This window comes from Aplysia californica, unplaced genomic scaffold (assembly GCF_000002075.1).
Source record: "Aplysia californica isolate F4 #8 unplaced genomic scaffold, AplCal3.0 scaffold00021, whole genome shotgun sequence".
Classification (NCBI taxonomy): domain Eukaryota; kingdom Metazoa; phylum Mollusca; class Gastropoda; order Aplysiida; family Aplysiidae; genus Aplysia; species Aplysia californica.
This window is the reverse complement of record NW_004797291.1, coordinates 345,688-366,321: the sequence shown is the minus strand read 5'-3', so window position 1 is coordinate 366,321 and position 20,634 is coordinate 345,688. Positions and strand designations below refer to the sequence as shown.

The 20,634-nt window shown below is 40.3% G+C and overlaps 1 protein-coding gene across 1 annotated transcript in view; it reads left to right on the top strand.

Moving 5' to 3' along the window:
• Positions 1-20,076, top strand: part of LOC101861016 (F-box/WD repeat-containing protein 7) — a 25,144-nt gene extending 5,068 nt beyond the window's left edge. The window contains exons 2-13 of the mRNA XM_005090725.3: positions 4,891-5,019; positions 5,399-5,538; positions 6,669-7,386; positions 7,770-7,864; positions 8,432-8,558; positions 11,911-12,045; positions 13,079-13,336; positions 13,667-13,780; positions 14,305-14,486; positions 15,309-15,534; positions 18,713-18,923; positions 19,466-20,076. Of these exons, the coding sequence (XP_005090782.1) occupies positions 4,915-5,019; positions 5,399-5,538; positions 6,669-7,386; positions 7,770-7,864; positions 8,432-8,558; positions 11,911-12,045; positions 13,079-13,336; positions 13,667-13,780; positions 14,305-14,486; positions 15,309-15,534; positions 18,713-18,923; positions 19,466-19,782 (2,628 nt within the window). The 5' untranslated portion in view covers positions 4,891-4,914 and the 3' untranslated portion in view covers positions 19,783-20,076. The remainder of the gene's footprint in view (positions 1-4,890; positions 5,020-5,398; positions 5,539-6,668; positions 7,387-7,769; positions 7,865-8,431; positions 8,559-11,910; positions 12,046-13,078; positions 13,337-13,666; positions 13,781-14,304; positions 14,487-15,308; positions 15,535-18,712; positions 18,924-19,465) is intronic.
• The last annotated feature ends 558 nt before the right edge of the window (positions 20,077-20,634 follow it).

Genomic DNA, 20,634 nt, shown 5'->3' with positions numbered 1-20,634 from the left:
CGCCAAAAAAAATAAAATCCAACAGACCTTTGCGAGCTGGTTTAAATGTTGGATGACAAATTAGAATCTAAAATCTCATTCATAAAGGTCACTGAAAACTAAGATTCCGACACGCTTTCTTTGATGTTAGCCTTAAGCAGGTCCAAAAACATTGAGGGCTTTACAGCATTTGCATACACCTAAAGCATCAAACAGTTGATATATCATTATTATTATTTTCTTCTACACCACACTTTAACGTACGCCAAAGAAACACGATTCAAGAGACGGGGTGAGTACTTTTTGAGACTCACGCGGAGATGTCTAGACAGCCGTGGGATGAAATCTATACCCTTACACTGAAATGTGGGGCAGGGTGGTGTCGGTGTCACAGAATGAGAAATTTGTAGTCTCACTTTCGTGTGCCGGCGTAAAAAAAAAAAAGAAGAAATCTAGATCTTTAAAAAAAATTTACCTATACCCGCGAAACTTTGTATGTCACGTCTACAGGCCAGCGACCACAACAACAAATAAAAAAATCTTTATCTAGCAATTTAAAAAAAGTTTCTCTATTTAGACCCTATATTAAAAACCGATCTTTGGGTGCATACAGAGAAGGGCTAAATGAAATGACTTACGGTAACCTTTAGCAAATGATGTTAGCCTAAAGCTGGTAATAAAAATAAGAGATCTACTGAAAGAAGCCCACGTGGGACGCCGGCTGATAAAACAAATGTGAGGCAGCGTGGTGGAATCAGGCTCTCGTCAAATGGAGTGCTTATTGGCCCACAGGGGCATATAAAATTTCTCCTAGAACATTTATTATTTGCCCACCCAAAATTGCGAGTTATCTCCCCTGTGTTTGGCGCGCGCGCCCCCCCAATCCACAAATGATAATTTTAAATGACAATTGAACTGCAAAATCCACATTAAATATCAGAGAAATTATTTTATATTATAATTATACACTTCTCTAAGGCCAATAAGAGCAGCCTTAATCAAGTTACGTACATGCATTGTATTTTCTCTGTTCCCTTTTTTTCTGATTTTCTTTCACAGTTTCTCAATCCACTTTTTAACAAAATTGTAGTGAATTGTAATTTTTTTTTCTGTCAACAGTGTGTTTATTTCCTTCAGAAAAGGGCATTAATGTGTGTTCCAAGCCCTTGGGTGAAAGTTTGTAGGCTAGAAAACTACATCAGGATCAAGACAAATTAAAATGACAAATATTCTCTCCCTTTATTATAGTTATAGTCCGGTGTGTATTATTACAGGAAGTTAATGCACTTTTTTAAGAAAACGAAAAAATCCTAATCCAATAGAATTAGTATCACCACATGGGTCAAACAGTTGGGAAAAGCATGTCTGCTGCAGACGCACTATTCTCACAGTTTGGGATATCTAAGGCCAAGGAAATTTTACCTATATTTTACAAGGTCTTCTAATCTGATATCAGCTCACTTTATTTCATATAGAGCATTTGAGCCAGTCAGTCTGAAGCGGTATTTTTGGAGATGACACTTTCATAACTAGATTTAGATTCCACTCCTCCACAATTGCCCTAAACTAGAGAGGTATTATTATCTAGATCCAAGCATTTAATTCAGGTTTTTTTTTGTTTGTTTTGTTTTTTTAAATAAATTTTTAATTAAAAAAATAATTTTGTGGGGGGGGGGGGGGGGGGGGGAATTCTTTTCTGCAATCTCTTAATTAGATTTGTTTTATTAAGATGAAAAGATGAAATAAAAATTAGAGCAACTTGTGCTCAGATATCTCAAAGACATCAGGGTTGAACAAATGTGTTCGACACTACATAAGTCGGTAATTTGAATAAACCGTGATAGAAAAAAATTTAGAGAAATTTTGCAAAAAATCATGGGCGGTAACTGTGATGGTATAATGGGGGGTAAGATTAAATCACTGCCAGCAAGAAATGTACACCTGGAACTGATGGAAGGATGGGGTATTTAGAGTGCATACATGTACCTTGTTCGGTGTCACAGAATGAGAAAGGAAGAGAGTGGTGTTGATTTGCCATTCCCCTAAAATTTTGAAAATTGTTCTTACATCAGATCACAATCATATCAAGTAACCTACACTAGTCAGGGCATCCCAACCACCCCTCTTGTGTAATTAATTCCTGATCCATAACTTCACGTGCAAGCAACCACACACATGTTCACAAACACAAACATGATTCACACACTATATATATGGCCCAATGTAGCACTACACTGTCTTTTTTCTGTCACACCCCAGCACCCACCCCCACATGATTAAATTCATAAAGTAAAGGTTTGAACATTTGTAATGTGCAATGATGCATACGTCTAAAAAATACCAGCAGTGTGTGTGTGTATCACCCTGTGCAGGGGCAAGCGTGGTGGACTCATGTAATCTGATACATGATGGTGATGGATGTGTATTTATTTTCCATCATGTGCTCAGGGCGATTTATAAATATTTGAGACAATTGTAAGGAAAAATTTGACTGGGATTTTCAAGATGAGCTGTTTGGTACATTTGTTCTGACCTGGTGTTCAACAAAAGAGTGTTTCAAAGGAAATGCAGGGAATGGTACCTTGTTTGAGCTATCGGTGAATTTGAGTCTTCAGCGTTTGAGTGATCTGTGCTGGACGCAAGTAATTAGTTCAAGTAGAAATGACAGAGATAAAAACATCATGAAGGTTTATGATAATAGACTATAGAGGTAGTTTTGGACTTAACTTATGTTGGATGGCGTCATTGGTCGGTCCTGTTTGTTTTCTTTCCCTCTGTAAGCAGTAGTTTGTCTGTCTTGGTGGGGGGGGGGGGGGTTGTTTTGTTTTTCTCCTTTGACCACATGACTTATTGTGCTGATGTGCTTTTCTCTACTCCCAATAAATGACCTGAGAGGAAAAACTTGTTCTGTCATGGGATTTTTTCATTCAATCTACTCTTAGTGCCTGAAGGGTGGATGAGTCATGTTCTAGTGAAAGGTGTGCCCCGAGATATCTATATAAGTTTGTATTGTGACTGCATTTTGATACTACTGATGACTGAGTCCAGAGTGACAATAGTCACTGTTGTTGTGCACATCGGTCCATGTGTTAACTTACTCCCATCTGACTCATAAGGGGATGAATGAAAACTCATTCATTATTGATATGATTTTTAAAAGTAGTGATTTGAATTGGTATTACTGCTGCCTTTCAGCCACACCCCTGATATTATGGTAGGAAAGGTCTACTCCTAGCTTTCTCAGACAAGGGAGAAAAATGGCGGAGGTCCTGTGTGCAAGTTGCGCATGTTAAAGATTCTTTGGTGGTCGAAAATCGATAGGAGTAGGCTTTGGCCACTACCCGAGCAAAATTTAAAGTTTCCTAAGCTGAAAGTGTTTAACGTGTCCCGTGCGCTCATATGACCTTATGCAGCTCCAAGCGCTGTTAAACACTTACCAAAAAAAGGACTGGGATCCATGTAGCTGCACAGTTTTTTTTAGGTTTTTTTTTTTTTGGGGGGGGGGGGGGGTATCCGGGTCTGTTTTCAGGCTGAACTTGTTTTTTGGGTTTTTTAAAATCTGTGTTCTTCTGTAAGGGCATAGGGCATTCCTGGTACCTCCCTTCAGATTTTGTTACTTGACTGTGGGGTTGAAGTGTGGACATTGAATAGATCTCTTAAGGTTTTCAGGAGTTTTTGAAACAACTCCTAATAGAGAGGAGCATGTCTCTGGATTGATTAAAAATTCCAAAATATTCTTGATAATTATATTATCAGTATTTTCAGCACATTCTCCTTTGCTCTGAACAATGATACTCCAAAAGTTGTTTTTTCTATCCACATGTGAACTACAGTCAAACCTGCCCTGACAGCCACCTCTATAAGACGGCCACCTGTACAAACGGCCACTTTCCATTTCCCCCCTTGCGTTTTTTCTATATAATTTAACTGTGTAAAACGGGCACCTGTCCACCGCGGCCGCAGCCACCATATTTTAACACACAACCCCTATCACACTAAGCAATAACACCTGTCTTAGACGGCCACCTTAGTGACTCCATTACGTTTTGTCATAAACTGTGCATTGGCCCCTGGCGTTGTGGACGAGCCGTCATAATTCAATCACCTATCGTTGTTGTTAGGTAGTCTCTCCAACCGATCATGTTGCGTAGGCCCCTCCCACTGTTGACCGATAGGTACCAATTTTCAGCTGCTGGTGAGGTAAGCGTGTGATCCCTCATAACCCATAAACCCCGCCCAGAACTCATACACAAATCGTAAGTGAGATGAGTGGTCAATGTTTACCCAGTCTGTAACAAAGTAACAAAGGACGTCAACATGAACTTGTGACAGAAGCGTCGCTCGTTCTCCGAGTGGTGGCGACCCATGTGTTTGTTTTCACATGGCACTCTGTTTTCCTCGTCTGATACATTTCGTTTTATTATCACCTTGGAGCAAAATCAGCAACAAAAAAAAAAAAAATTACCAACAAAATACAAACCAACAACAACAACCACAACATAAACAACAACCACAACATAAACAACAACTGTGCGGCCACTTTCGATTGGGACCTCAGATGGGAATGGTTTGTTTTCTTCATCTTGATCAGTCCTGCCTAAGACGGCCACCTGTCTTATACGGCCACTTTCTCTTTGACAATGGGTGGCTGTCTTACACAGGTTTGACTGTATTTAGAAAAAAAAGGAAAGGTTTTCTGGTGATCATTTGAAGAATTATATGTGATAATTTGACTTCCTGCATGCTTGGAGGTCTTTAGAGAGTTTAGGAATGTGAGATATCATGTCCTTTTTTGTGTTAAAGTTACTAGATCTATATATTTGTTTTTTTGGTACTAATTTTTATTTTAAATGAACATTTTAGAAGGCAAGAATCGGGTATTTTCCATGATTATTATGATTTCTTCAACAGTGTGGTTATGGCCTTTGAGCTTTGATGGCTGGCAAGAAGATAGATATTAACACTGCTTCTGTGACTGACCTTGAAAATCTTGCCGGTGTAGGGCAGCATAGAGCTGAGGCCATCATTAAACACAGACGGGTAAGTTTACTTTTCTTTCTTGTCATATAAGCATGCAGCAATTTAGATTTATTTTGATAAAAACCTAAGACGTAGGTAATGTTGTTAACTATGGATTTTTTGTTTGTTTAAAGTTCAGAGATGAATGTTTTCCCTTTCTCTAAAGTACAAAACAACTTCAGTCTTGTTGCAGGACACAAAAATACCTCTTATTATTTCTATTTTTTAAAGTCATCTAAACATTAAACCTGTTGTGAGTAAAATGCTCAACTTGTTTGACACTGCTACACAGGGTGCTCAAGACAATTTGAAAGTGCATATGTTCATTTTGCTTTTGTATATTTGTCTTTCTACGCATAAATGCTAACATTGTTTGTTATTTGTTTTGTCCCTCTTTCAGGAAAGTGGGGGGTTCTGCAGCGTGGTGGACTTGGCACAAGTGCCAGGTATTAGCCCTACCATCATTGAGCAGAATAAAGATAGAATTGTCTGTCGTTGTCGTACATCCCCCGCCTCAAAAAAGAAAAATGGCCCACAAATGTAAGTACCTTACTTTACTTTACAGGCTACCGGGCTCGTAATCGTGAGATTGCGGGTTAGGGGGTTCAAGCCTCTGCTGTGTCCGACATTGTATCCTTGGGAAAGGCTCTTTACACGAATTTCCCACTTGGCTCAGTTCTTTTGGAGATGGGCGTTAAACTCGGAAGTCCCGCCTCGTAAATGACCTAATAGTTTTGATAGGAGCATTTAAACCTATGCCTTTTCACCATTTTTTATCACTTTATCCGTCCTCCTGTATTGTTAGAGGTCAAGCTGAGATTCAATTTTCGGTCATGAGCTAGGTGGGTGGCTTCTGTTATGTTGTTCTTTTGGAGAACATATATAATGCTTTAATGCCATTGAGCCAAGTTTTGCGTGGTCCGATCCTCAGTATTTTGTTGATGAGACTTCTTGTGGGCATTTTATAGAAAGCTTTCTCATCTTGAAAAGTTATTGGATGACATTTTTTTTTTTTTACATTACCTTCTTATTATTTGCTATGTTGCTATTGTCCACATAACTTGATAATCAGTATATTAGTATGCATGCTTTGTTTAACTTAAAATTATTTTTATACTGCTTGATAATCATTAGTGGGTGGTTGGCAGGTGCTCTGGTGTGGTTTGCTTCTTCTTTCCTATCAAACATCTATCGTCCTTATCTCCCCTCCTTCTTTTTTATGTTTGTTACTCTCTTGTAACATCTCTAATCTTCTGGCGCTCATATGACCTTATGCAGTTGCGAGCGCCGTAAAACCTTTACTAAAACAAACAAATGATAATCATTAGGTAATTATGCTTTTGTTCAACTGAAAAATGTTTTTCATCATCATATTATTCCTCTTAACTTGATAATTATTGTATTGACATCTTTTGTTTTATTTTGAATGTGTTGAGTTGGATGCTTCAGTGTGGTTTGCTTCTTCTTTCCTATCAAACATCTGTCAATCATCGTTATCTCTCCTCTTTCTTTTCTTTGTATATTACTGCGTGGTAACACTTCTAATCTTGGTTGTGAGCGCCGTAAAACTCATACAAAACAAACTTCTAATCTTCAGCACTAATATGATCTACTTGTGCCATAAAACTCTTACGAAAACTAAACTAATAAACTTTTGCTTTTTCTTGCAGTCATCGGCGTGCAACCAGACAGCAGTGCAGCGTACAAGACCTGGGTGACCACACTTCTGTGGAGCCTTCTGTCAGCGGGACGGACTGCCCACACAGCCTCAGCTCGCCGACCACCTGGCACTTCACTCGCTCACAGAGTGCTGCCTTGCGACTAGGCCAGGGTTGCTCCACAGAGACACCCCCTGCCGAGAGCGCCACCACCACATTTATCGTGACGCGAAGCGGGGGCAGCTGCAGCAAGGCCTCGCTCAACAACAGCGGCAATGAAGAAGACAGTGGTAACGACGGGGACGATGAGGGCGACGATCGCTTTGGAAATGCTGACAGAGCAGATGCGCAGGCGGAAAATGCAGACAGGTGCAGCGACGGTAACTTACTGGACAATCAGCACGCTGGTGAGGAGGCAGAAGACATATCGGATGGGGAGGAGGAGGAGAGTGTCAACAACGATGACGCAGAAAGTGTCTTAAGCCAGTCAGGGGAGAGTCTGGCAGATGACTGTGATAACGACGACGATGCCAGTGATAACGGGAACAATGAAGACGAAGAGACGGAAGAGGCTGACCCCGAGGAAGGAGAGGAGGGCAGGGACGAGGCTTTTAGTTCTCACAATAGCTCGAGGAATTCTCTGAACTGCAGTTTTAGAACTACGAGGTCCGGAGGATGTTCTCACCGAGAGGATAGTTTTGAAATGTCTCCTGTGTCGCGGCAGTCCGCTGTAAGTACATCGTCAATTACTGCAACCAGCTGAGGTTTCTGTGTGTAGATTATCTAGAAAAGGTGTGTGGGCAAGTCATTTAAAGAAATGCAAAAGAGTTCTTAGTACTTTTTTTTTTTTTTTTTTTTTTTTTTTTTTTGGAAAATAAAATTGGAAGTGGAGACCAAAAAAAGCAGGCGACAGAACATTGCTAGAGAGTAGGAAAGGAGGTGAAAGTAGTTTTTTTTGGAAAATAAAATTTTTGTGAATAGGTAACAGTAATAGAGTAATGACATTATGTATGTATATATATTTTTAAAGTTTGTTTATATCAGTCTGTTAAAATCACATTTTATACTTTATAGTTATATCGTTATGCATGTTTTTTCTGAACATCTTTGCAGATTAAACGGAAATCCTTTGGTAGAGAAGATAAAGAGTATGACAATGGAGAAGGGGATGTGTCTCCTGGGAAAAAGCTTAGAATGGCAATGGTCAGGTGAGTCCCATTTTTCAGACAGAGGCAGCATTTTGCAGATTGTAATTCGTAAAAGTTGACTATGTCATAGGAGCTTGTGGTGAATATGAAGAATGATATTTTGAGAGCAACTATTTTTGTCAAAGGGATTTTAGCACTCAAATTTATGAAGCAGTCTGCTCTGGGGTAAGATTAGATGGGAGTTTTGTTTGGATTGGGACAAATTTATCTATTTAAGGGAATGAAATGAGTAGGCAGTCACTATGTGTTTGGATTGGACTAACTTAAAAATATATTACTCCTTGGTATTAATTGATTTTAAAAAAAATTGTTTTTCGTGCACAGCCTTTAGCAGTCTGTAAAGATTTTGTTGGGGTTTTTTTTGTGTTTATTATTGAAGTGTTTTGTGTATGTGTATACACAATTTTTTGAGTAGAAATCTTTTTTTCACTTACAGTACATAGTCTCCGTAAGTATGATTTTTAGATAGGACAGTAACTTTGAAAGGATTAGTATTGTTTTGACTTGATGTATTTAAGATATTTAGTTGAATAGTTTTGTACATTGAAGAAACATTTTATTCTACAGCTGTCATGCTTGTGGGCAAAGTTTGGCTAAGGTACCCAGGTGGCGCCTTGCACAAATGCCCAGAGGCAAAATACCCTCAAAGGAAAATCCTCCACCTAAGATGGATGACTGGTTGAAAACATTTCAGGTACTTAAAAAAATATTGTATGTTTGTAGTCAAAGAATTATGTTTTAACTTTTGTGTTTGAAATATGTTTAGCAAATCGATTAGTTTAATATTGAATATCATTAGTTTTCTGAGGCCTCATAGTCGGAAAATACAATGTTCACCTTGCAGTCAAAACTCTCCTGGATCGAAATCTAACAACGATGAGTAAAAATTTCTCCTTTGTCCTCGTTGTGTCCGCGGTAGGTCAGTCTCAGTGTACTATGTGTCATATGGCGGATTTCACGGTGAGGTCCCACAGGTTTCCCACTTTCCCACTTTTTTTTTTTTTTTGCAGGATTTTGAACTTTTTCAAAAGGTTATGTATTTTGTATCAATGGAAAGGTCTTTCAAAGAGGAATTTAAAAAAAAATTAGAGAGACCGCACAAGCTTGTAGAAAAAGTTATTCAATAAAATATAACCTTACCTTGGACTGCCTTGGTGCAAACAATACAATCCATGAATATCACCAAATTCTGTTAATAATCCATTTTATTGAATTCACTGTCCACAAAAATCATTATGCACACAATATTTGAAAATAATAAAAATAAAAATAAACAATAAAAAGGGAATAACTAAAAGAAAAAGAAAAAAAAATCAGTTGAAAAAATGGCTCACAACGTTGGAACAGCCTATAAGACCCCGAAATCATCATCTGCGACCATCGCTTTATCGGTATCAAACAAGACAATCACAAAGAGAACTCGCTATTTTTGTCGCTAACGTCATTTGTTTACTTCCTACACGTGCTGCACGTTGTGTTGCCGTCTTTCAATCAATATAAACATAATAAATATGACAGATAAGCGTGTGTAATTGGGTTGGATTTGTAATGACGTTGTGGGTTCCGCACATTGTAGTCTTACAGAGAAAAAACTTGGAAAACAAGACAAAACATCCACCTCATCGAAAAGGACGCTAAAGAATGAAAGAAGGGCGCCAAACGGAAGTAGTTTTTAGCCTCGGCTTCGCGGAAAGCCCTCGTGATTTTCCGTAAATCTCCGAGAAATGCGCACGTAAGTTGTCGGAAACTCAGCGAGAGAGATGCTTCACAAAATACTCTCGAATCTACTAATAATTTCTTCAATTTTCGCAAATTACGGCTAAAACTAATACAAGTAGAAATGAGTATTGAATAGTCTGAGCATAAAAACTTCCATTCATTTTGCTTTTGGAAGTAAATTTAGCACTTTATGTAGAGTCAAAATGTAAGACTTTCACCCGCGATTTAGGACCACCATTTCGCTCTGTCCGTTGCCGTTTTAAACGGGTGCTCCATTTAGGTTTTTTTCACTCATCACATGAGAAAAACATACTTCTTGGGTTTTCTAGCCATTTTTGGAGAAAATCTAGCATAATATGCCATTTAAAACAAAAATTGTCAGACTCGTGAACATCGGGAAACGCTGTAAGTCTCAATTCTAACGTCCGTGACCCTGTTACGCAAAATATCAAACAAAATAAACGAAGTCAACACTAGCTTTTTATTCACGTGTTTATTGGGCACATAAGCAATCAAAACAACACAAAGTGAACACAAAACAGTACAACAGGAGAATTTTATTTAAAAAATAAACCCCGTGTTGTCTCTCACACCCTTACCGTGAAATCCGCCATATGCCGTGAGCCTGTAATGATCTACAGTGCAGCATGATTGACGGTCACTTGGAAAAGAGGAGACAATGTTGATTGCGGGAGAAAAATGTGGGGACTGTTCACTGGGCATGGGACTTCATTGAGTCAGAGTTTATTATTATAGTAGAGGGTTTTACGGCGCTGGCAACTGCATAAGGTCATATGAGCGCCAGAGTCAGATTATGCTGGTTTAAGTGTTTGGTGAATACAATGTGTTTGATTGATTTTAATAAATTTTAAAAATCTGGGAATTCTTCTCCTTTTGTTGACATGCTGTTTGTCAAATGTGAGTTTCGTTGTGCTTAATTAAAACAACTCTCGTAACACAATCTAGTGTTATACACTTTGCGGTCACTTGGCGCAATAATGCGACGGTGAAAATTATCAGTACCAGTCACCTGGCGTGGTTGTGCGTCAGGCTCGAGAAGTCCGTTGTAGTCACTCTCCTGGCTGGGTAACCAGATGGGGTATTTTGTACTGATGGCTGTGTTACTGCAAAGTGTTAAAGAATGTTTAAAACCATCTCTCCCTTTCCCAAAAATTGTTTTAATTCAACATTGTACAGTCCCTGTAGGTGAGTGGTCAGAAGGTGCCTCTGGTTGTTCCTGCATTTTTCCTTCCTTCTGGCCACTCATTTCTGTCAGTCCATATTGCTGTTTCCCAGCACTAAATGCCCATAATTGTGTTGATGTATTTCTCTGTACACTAAATATATTTTACATTCTATTCACTTAAAAAATTTCAAATTGATCCTCAGTCCTGCTTTTTCCCAGGTCTAAATGGTCACTGTCATATTTATGTTCTGCTCTTTGTTCAAATAAACTTCTACTTTTGTAATAAGCAGGTTGGGAGCAGTGTTCACCAATATTTATATGTGTTGACACACTTCTTTTTATCTCAGTTTCAAACAATTAAATTCCCCCTGGGGCTCTCGTGGACCAGAGGTTAAGGTGTTCGCCTCTGATTCAAAGGTCCCGGGTTTGAATCCGGGTAGCGACGGAAAAATTTTCTTCTCTAAAATTGTCTCCTTTCACCTCCTTTTCTGCACTCTAGCAATGATCTGTCATCTGCTTTTGTCTCCACTTTCTGCCCCTCACCTCCTTTGCCCCCCTCCTCTGGGCTCCTGACTCTTTCTGCTGCCTTTCTACTGCTACTCCTTGGCTCCTTGCTACTGGTGTCCTGTCTTTCTGCCTCCCACACCCCTGATCTCCTGGTAGGAAAGATCTACATTTAGCCTTTTAGGACAAGGGCGAAAAATCTCGGAGGTCCCGTGTGCAAGTTACGCACATTAAAGATCCCTTCGTGGTCTAAAATCCATAAGAGTAGGCTCCAGCCGCCACCCGGGCAAAATACAAAATTTCTTACCAACTGAAAAATGTTTAATGTGGCCTGCGCTTATATGACCGTACGCAGTTGCGAGTGCCGTTAAACACTTACCAAAGAAACCTCCAAAAAGCAAAAAAAATTCCCCTCTGCTTGTGATTCCAGACTTGAAGTAAAGCTCACCATTATTGTGTTGATACAATTTTCTTTCCACAATCTCAAATGAGCTCCGGCTATTTATGATTGTCGGTTGGAGGGCACTGCCCAGGCGGACTCTTCTTCTTTCCTTCTTCCCTCCTCCCACAATGTTTTTGTCCGTCTCGGTATACTTTTCTTTACTCAGAAGCAATCAACCCCATCTTTTGTTCCCAGGCTTGGAGCAACGCTGAGCGCATGATGGCTGTGGATGAGCTGATCACATTGTGCGACCCAACTCAGGTGCGACATATGATGCAGGTCATCGAACCGCAGTTCCAGAGGGACTTCATATCACTTTTGCCCAAAGAGGTGTGTATGAATGGCTTTATTTGTGTGTTTACATTCTGTTTGTTTTCTGTTGTCTTCTTCTGCTGGACCCAGTTGTTGGGGGAAAGGCAGTGGTTGAGTTGAGGGGGGGGGGGGGGGGGGCGAGTTGAGTCCTGGTTGGCTTAAGGGGGTAATTAGTAGTTCATACTTCTTTTCTGTCTCATTTTTTAAAAATTGTGTGTTATCCAGTTTAAGTGAACATACTTTCGTTTGTGTTTCACCATTCTGCCTCTTTTCACCTGATCTTTTTTCCATTTCTTTAATTATGCATTGTTTATTTTTCCATTTCTCTCTTGTCATGTTATCTATTTCTCTTCTTTCATTTTCATGCTATTTATTTTTCGTCCCTCTCTCTCTCTCTTGCCCTTTTTAACTCCCAGTGGAGCATAGGCCATCAACAACATTTGTGGGTGGTTGGCGGGTGCCCTGGTGTGGTTTGCTCCTTCTTTCCTATCAAACGACTATCATCTTTATCTCCCCTCCATCTTTTTTGTGTCTGTTACTCCCTTGTAACACTTCTAATATTCGGCACTTATATGATCTTATTGTGTTGAAAGTTCCGTAAAACTCGTATGAAAAAAACAACCCAAAACCATATTTCTCCAGGGAAGCCTGTCCTGTGCATCCTTTTCTAGCTGTTTCCATGATGTCCCCGCCTTTTCCATTTCCGCTTGTACCGATCGCCTCCATGTCATCTTTGGTCTTCCTTTCTTACGTTTTCCTTGTGGATTGCACATCAAAGCCTGACTGATGATGCTTGTCAGGGGTCTCCTCAGGGTGTGCCCAATCCATTTCTATTTCTTCTCCTGTATGTCTTCCTGTACCGGCCTTTGGCTTGTTCCTTCTCACAGTCGAGCATTTGTGACTCGATCGTACCATTTGATCCCCACTATCCTTCTTAGGCATCTGTTTATAAAGCTCTGCAGTTTCCTTGCTGCTGGAGCTGTGAGCTTCCATGTCTCTGAATATTTCCGTCCCATTTCACTTATTTCTTATGGCTTATTTTTTCTCCCAGCTGGCATTGTACGTTCTCTCCTTCCTGGGTCCCCGTGACCTGCTGAGGGCAGCACAGACGTGTCGCTACTGGCGGGTCCTGGCGGAGGACAACCTCCTTTGGAGGGAGAAGTGTCGAGAGGAAGGCATCGACGAGGAGATGGTCTACGGGTCCCGCATGCGTCGACGGCACTCCAGCAGGAGTCCCTTCAAAGCTCTCTTCATGCGACAGTCACAGATAGAGCATAATTGGAGGAAAGGAGTCAAGCGGCTTCCGAAGGTTTGTTGGGTTTTTTTTCTCAATTGAAATAGAAGTAAAATGCAGTCCCCCATGTCTTCTTGCATCCTGTGTATGTGGTGAAACACCAAGCCAATGTGCCAGCATCTGGACATCTTATGTCTCTGAGGCCTGTAAGTGGAATGTTGTGCACTTGATCAAGAAGTTTGAAATGTTGACCCAGCGTCATATATATACCATGTTCTTTCTCTCTTTTTTATTTAATCACAGAAATTATGTTCTTTCTTGTTCTTTTTTTTTTTTTTTTTTTTTGTCACAGAAATATAATGTTTTTAGGTGTTTTTTTTACTTATTCTTTTCTAACTTTTCCAGATTCTGAAAGGACATGATGACCATGTGATCACATGCTTGGAGTTTTGTGGGAATCGAGTGGTCAGTGGGTCTGATGACAACACGCTCAAAGTATGGTCAGTTACCTCAGGGAAGGTAAGTCAAAGAAACCAACAAATTTTTTCTTGTGTACATGTTACTGTAAAGCACAGTTGACATGAGTGCTTTAATTTTGCCAATTCTCAGTGTGACAAAAATGGCTAATTGGTGATCTTGTTTACCAGTGACTTTGTGGACAGAATTTTAAGTCCTTGCCCATCTGAGTGCCAGGCATTAATCTCAGGAAACAGCTTTTATTTTTTTAGATTAAGATGATACTTTATTTTCCGAGCGCGAAATTTTTCTTGGTTGCACAGGGGCCGTAAAAACACATGCAGGTATACATAGAAATTATGTTATATATTACTCTCATTGAAATTCAATATTTCAGAGTCTTTTTATCATCTTGATGTAACTGTCATTTAAACTGTTAAACATTTACAGTTAAAATTACAACAGAAAAAATGTAGTTTTTTCCTTCTTGATTTTTTATTTTTTACCCGTTGGCAGATGAGAGCATGATTAATTGTTGCAGTTTATTCAAAGTGGAATAAGTCAATTGTGTTGTTTTTTTCCCTCAGTGCCTAAGGACCCTCATAGGTCACACGGGGGGCGTCTGGTCCTCCCAGATGTCTGGCACAGTGGTCATCAGCGGCTCCACGGACCGGACGCTCAAAGTGTGGAACGCTGAGACGGGTCAGTGTCGACACACGTTGTATGGTCACTCCTCCACCGTCAGGTGTATGTCGCTGCATGAGAACCAGTGAGTGCCTCATTGTGTTTGTTGTTGTTCCCCTTGTCTGGCTAATTCTGAATCTTTTCGGTTTTTTTTTTTTTTATTATGTGGAGCTTGTAAAATTTATGTAAATGGAAAAAGTAGGTGGTTGGAGGGTGCATATCAACGGTAGGGCCAACTAGTGAGGAAAAGACAATACGTTGACAACTGTTCCATAACGTCAGGGTCATAACATAGTTGCTTACATCGTTTTGTTTTTCCCTGGTTGTTTCAGATTTCAACAGAACAGGGTTCTGCTTTGTGTACTAAAAATCCAATGACCGAAACATCTTCACTTTTTCTCCTGTTATGAGGTTTACTTTGCTCAGCACTTTCTAAAAAAATTTACTCAAAGCAGCAAGAATGACACTGGCAGTTGTGTTATGACTACAGCAGTAAAATGCCTACATCCTTTTCAATGAAGCAGTCAAGGCGTCTGTAGCGATAGTGCTTTCTGTCTTACTTTAAAGTGTATACCAAATTAAGATTATAAATAATTTTTCCACCTGCTTTCAAAGATCAGTGTAGCCACATACCTGCCTGTGGTGTAGTGTTTAGGCTCTTCGCCATCGCATATGGAAGACATGTTTAGTTCATAAGTGGTTTGTATTTTTAGGGGGGGTTTTTTGTTTGTTTGTTGGGGGAGCTTTTTTTTTCTTTTGGTTTGTTTTTCTTCTTGGATGGTGTATCCTGGATTGGCTCTGACAAGCAAAGCCAAAGAAGCCTGCCTTCTACTAAATAATCTAAATTGTGTCGATGGGGATGAAAAACACTTACATTTATTTTTATTTTATTTAAATCTCTTGTCAGAGTGGTGAGTGGTTCCAGAGATGCGACCCTGCGGGTGTGGGACGTTGATACCGGTGTTTGTAAACATATCCTGATGGGCCATGTGGCGGCCGTGAGGTGTGTGCAGTTTGATGGCAAGCGTGTGGTCAGCGGGGCCTATGACTACACGGTGCGCGTCTGGGACCCTGAGACAGAGACCTGTCTTCACACGCTTCAAGGCCATTCCAACAGAGTTTATTCCTTACAGGTAAATAATAAATAATGATAACTGCGTTTTGTATAGTGCCTTTCCATACTCTACAATATGCTCTATTTTTTTGGATGTGATTTTTAAAGATTTAGACTACTTGCCCTTATTCCAATAGTGTTTATTTGTTACTAGTCTGTTTCTTTTCTTTCTTTTAGTAAGCTGTCATGTCCAATAGAGTTTATTCGTGGGTGGTTGGCGGGTGCTTTGGTGTTGTTATCCTTTTCTCTCCTCCTTTTTGTAACACCCCTAATCTTTGGCATTTGTATGACCTTATTGTGTTGCAAGTTGTGTTAAACTCTTACTAAAATGAAATTATTTTTCTTGTGCAATGTTAATGTAATTTTTCGATAGAGGTTATTCATCTTTCTAGTACTATGTCGCACTTTTCCATAGAATGTATTTCTTTCTCCTCTACTTTTTATATTCCTCATCAGGTATCCTTTTATTTTCTTTTGCCACACTGTGTTTACCAAAATACAGTGGAGTCCACTTATAACGAGTCCTGAATTAACGAGAAGTCTGTTATAAAGATATTATTCTAAAACCCCATTTTTTCCCCTTCTTTATCTTTGTAAATAAAATACTGCTGTAGCGCAATCAGATAAACGCGCAAGTCAGTTATAGCGGAATATTCCGGCTTCTGTGCACAGCCATTTATACATATAAAACCTCGCCAGTTGAGAAACTTGTTTGTGATCAAGCGAAACAAAGAATGGGAGAGCCTATGTGTGCCAACGATGAAGGCCGGAGCGAATGAGTGGGGAGGGTGTGGCATGCTGTTGAGAAACTATCATCATGCCTCGCACTTCTCTGATGCGGGGATGGAGAGGTCACAGTGCTGTGATGGATCATGGAGTGAATGTGTGATGTGCGCAAGCAGACGCAGGAACGCACCTCAGGGTTTGGTGGGGTGGGGCAAAACACAGCAGGCGAGTTAGTCTAGAGAACTTTCGTTCTGATAGTCAACATCGCTAACGCTAGAGAAAGAAACCTGATTCAATTTTTGATCAAGTAAGATCTAGAGGTCATGTTGAACAAAACCATCATCAGAGGAGATAAAAAGAAATAAATAGAACACCAAACTCATAGATTAGGCATACTTTATTATTTCCTTTGAATTTATTATGGGGTCCTTTACAACGAGAATCCCGCTATAACGGACATTCCGTACCGGTCCCCTCCCTTTCGTTATAACAGGATTCCACTGTAGTGTGTTTTCCTTACAGACGTGTTTCTTTTCTTGTACTGTAGACTTACTTAAACGAGAATCTGCTGGATTGTTAGATTTTGTTCTGTTCAACTGGGTTTTCAGTTCAGAGAGGTTGCTCTAATAAAAAAAACAGTTGGGTTTTTATATTCTTTTAGTTTACTGCTGTTTGCAGATTAACTGTTAATTTCAATTGAACTCCACTGTATATACTTTTTGATGCTTTGGAAGATCTCAATTGTTTTGGGAACCTCATACATTTATAACTTGTGGGTGGTTGTTGGTGCTCTAATGTAGTTTGTTCCTTCTTTCTTGTCAAACATCTCTTGTCCTTATCTGTCCTCCTTTTTTGTGTGTTACTCTCTTGTGACCATAGCTGCCACTTTCGTGCTAAATAGCGGAAACTCCGTCCCGCTGCTTTCTTCCTTTCTCCACTGGACCGCTCTCGGTCACAAATTGCGATACTTTTTTTTTTGTGCACGCTGAAAACACCGAACCGGGAGAGAGACAAGAACACGGCTTGCACATGTCCGCCCGTAGCTTTCTACTTCCGTTCTTCTAGGCCTTGCGCTAGTTTCACATTGTTTATTGTGGAGCAACACAGTGTCGATCGAGTATCGGGGCGTTGGCACGCCGAGTTGTCATTGAAAACGGCGGAAATTCGAGAGAAATTGAGGCAAAATGCAAAAATAAAAGGAGCTGGAATGAGAGAGAATCAGCCGGTGTGCGACTTGAAAAGTTCATTAGAAAATTGAACAATCCGCTTGCTGCACTTTGCGTTTGGTGCGATAAAGAAATCGCGGCACTCCTGTACAATTGCGGTCCCAGTTGTTTACATGACGGCTATTGTGACTTTGGAAGTAAGTCTAGATCTAGATAGCCTTAATAATCTATCTCTAGATTAGATAGCCTAGGCTTTAATTTTAATTCAGTTTAGATCTGAATAAGAAACACACTACAGGAGCACTAAGTGCAAACGGGACCGCAATTGTACAGGGGTGCAGAAATCGCTCTGTACAGCGGCAAAGGTGTTGCCTCCTTGATCCAATACTGCTGTACATCGATGTAGCCCACACGTTTAAAGTGAAAGAAATCTTTTTATGAGACACCAGCTGGCAACAAACACTGGATTTTTAAGCACCAAACTGTCAAATGCTTGTTACTCAACTTTGTGCCTTGGGGTTGTTGTTGATTGTTTTTTAAAAATACATTTTAATTCAGTAACCTATGGTTAACACAAATGACAGTTTTCCCTTCCAAAAACATAGGCTAGATTTTTCCAGTATATATTGCCTCTGGATCTCACTGGTTTTACTCCGGCCTTCGGAGAGCGCGGGTACGCCTTCGCGTGAATTTCCTCCTTTTTTGAAATTCCTGAGTGGCAGCTATGTGTAACACATCTATTCTTCAGCATTTATATGACCATATGTGTTGCAAGTGCCGTAAAACTTTTACTTAAACTAAACTCTCTTTTAACACCTCCAATCTTCAGCTTTTGTATGACGTAATTTTGTTGCAAGTGTCAAAAGCTCTTAGCGGATGGTTGGGGGGGGGGGGGGGGGGGGGGGCCCCCGGGGGGGGTCCACCTTGTGGGAAAAATTTGTGGGGGGTCCGAATGGCTGGCCAAAATTTTCCCGGGGAAAAAGGCCTTTTTGTGCGGGAGGGGGGGGGAAAATTTTTTTGAAAAAGAAAAAGCCCTTTTAAACCCCCACTTCTTTCCCCCTTTTGTAGGGGGCTAATTTTTTTGCAGTGGAAAAAATTTTTTTGAAATTGTTGGGGGGGGGGGGGGGGGGGGGGGCACCACTGGTAGGTCTTACTGCTTGACTTTTCCATTGTTGTTTCTGATTGCTTGTCTTACATTTTCCCTGCACTAAATGACCATTATTGTGTCAATGTGCTTCTCTTTACTCAAATAAACAAACAAACTCTTACTATAACTAAGTACGTTTATAACTGCTGTGATTTCAGTTTGACGGCGTTCACGTGGTGAGCGGCTCCCTGGACACCTCTATCCGAGTGTGGGACGTGGAGTCCGGCAACTGTCTGCACACCCTGATTGGTCACCAGTCACTGACCAGTGGCCTGGAGCTGAAGGACAACATTCTGGTCTCGGGCAACGCAGACTCCACGGTCAAGGTGTGGGACATCACCACAGGCCAGTGCCTGCAGACGCTTCAAGGTGAGCTGGATGTGTAGATATTTAATAGTGAATGTGCACCCTTTCTTTTTTCCCTTTGAATAAAATATTTTTTTGTTGTTATGCTCCACCGTGTAAGTGAATGAAATGTTTGTAGGCCAAACACTTGTTTTATTCTTTGTTTTGGTTTGGGGAAGAAAACTCTTCAAGAGTTTTGACTCTTGCAACAGTTAGGGTTTAAAAGTACTGAAGATTAGAGGTGTTACAAGAGACCAACAAACTCAGAAAAGTTTTTAAAATAATTACATAAATTAAATGGTCATGATTGTTTGGATCTGCTTCTCTTTACTCAAACTGAAACTCCTTGGCAAATTGATAAAACAGTCAAACCTGCTCTCATGGCCTCCTTATAATACAATCGCCAGCACTAACAGTCACTTTTCATTCCCTCTTACACACACATACCCTGCATTTATTTTACATTTTAATGACACTATGAAGACATCCACTTTCTCTTCGACAGCGAGTGGCTGTTTAAAAAAATTTGACTGTATTTGTTATCTCTTGTACGTTCTTCTCCCCAGGCCCAAACAAACATCAGAGCGCCGTGACCTGCCTCCAGTTCAGCAAAAAGTTTGTGATCACATCTTCAGACGATGGCACAGTGAAAATCTGGGACCTTAAGACGGGAGAGTTCCTCCGAAACCTGGTGACTCTGGACAGTGGAGGGAGTGGGGGTGTTGTGTGGAGGCTCCGCTGTTCGAACACTCGGCTTGTGTGTGCAGTGGGCAGCAGGAATGGCACAGAGGAGACGAAACTCATGGTGCTGGACTTTGACGTGGAGGACAGAAAATGTTATTCAGAGCAGCAGCTAGAGAGAAGGAATTCCATTGGCACGTGAATTTATTACTGTGTGGCTGGGGAATTTTCAGAAGCGTGTGCTCAGCGTTGTGGAGACTGGACGCATAAATGGAATATTTGCGGCTTTCTGCGGTGGCTGATGCTTATAGGGTGTTGTCCACCGTCTAAAAGTTGTTGTTCTTGGAGGTTGCACAGGATTTGTGCGTGTAGTTTTTAAGGTCACACCTGCTGGAAATATTGTTTGACACTCCTTTAAAGTTTTTATTTTACATTCTTCCTTTATGGTGATTTTTATGTAGTTTTATCGGAGGTGAGCTGTGGTAGGAGAGGAAAAGTCCCTGCTTGTGGATCTTGTTCCAGTTTGCATGTGAATTTTTTTTTTTTTTTAAGGAGGGTTTTGAAATTTCATTATGTCCTCTGTTTAGATTACCTGTATTTGCCTTGTTGATTTGTTGAAGAGCTAGATGCCTCAACTCACTGAGACTGCCCACACCATGTGGCTACCAGGCTCCACAACTGTCCATACCGTGCTGCGCTGCGCCAGCCATACAAGACAAGCTGTATATTTTTGGTGTATTTTTTTTTCAAAATGACTGCAAAGAAATGAATGGGGGCGAATTTGTATAAATTAACAAGTTCCAAATAATTAAAGTCTTGCTATTCCTGAACTATTCTTTCTTTTTTTAGGAGACCACTCACAGGTTAAAGTAAACCTGGGGGGGGGGGAAGGAACTTTTGAGTCTATGCGTTCTGGTGGGATAAAAAAATTTACTTACATTAAGCCTCCATTTTCAGATCTCAATAGAATTATGGTGGTTGGCGTAAAAGTGATAGTTTAATGCTTCCCATTTTTTTAAGATAAAGGATACAAATTTAAAACCATGTTTATTTC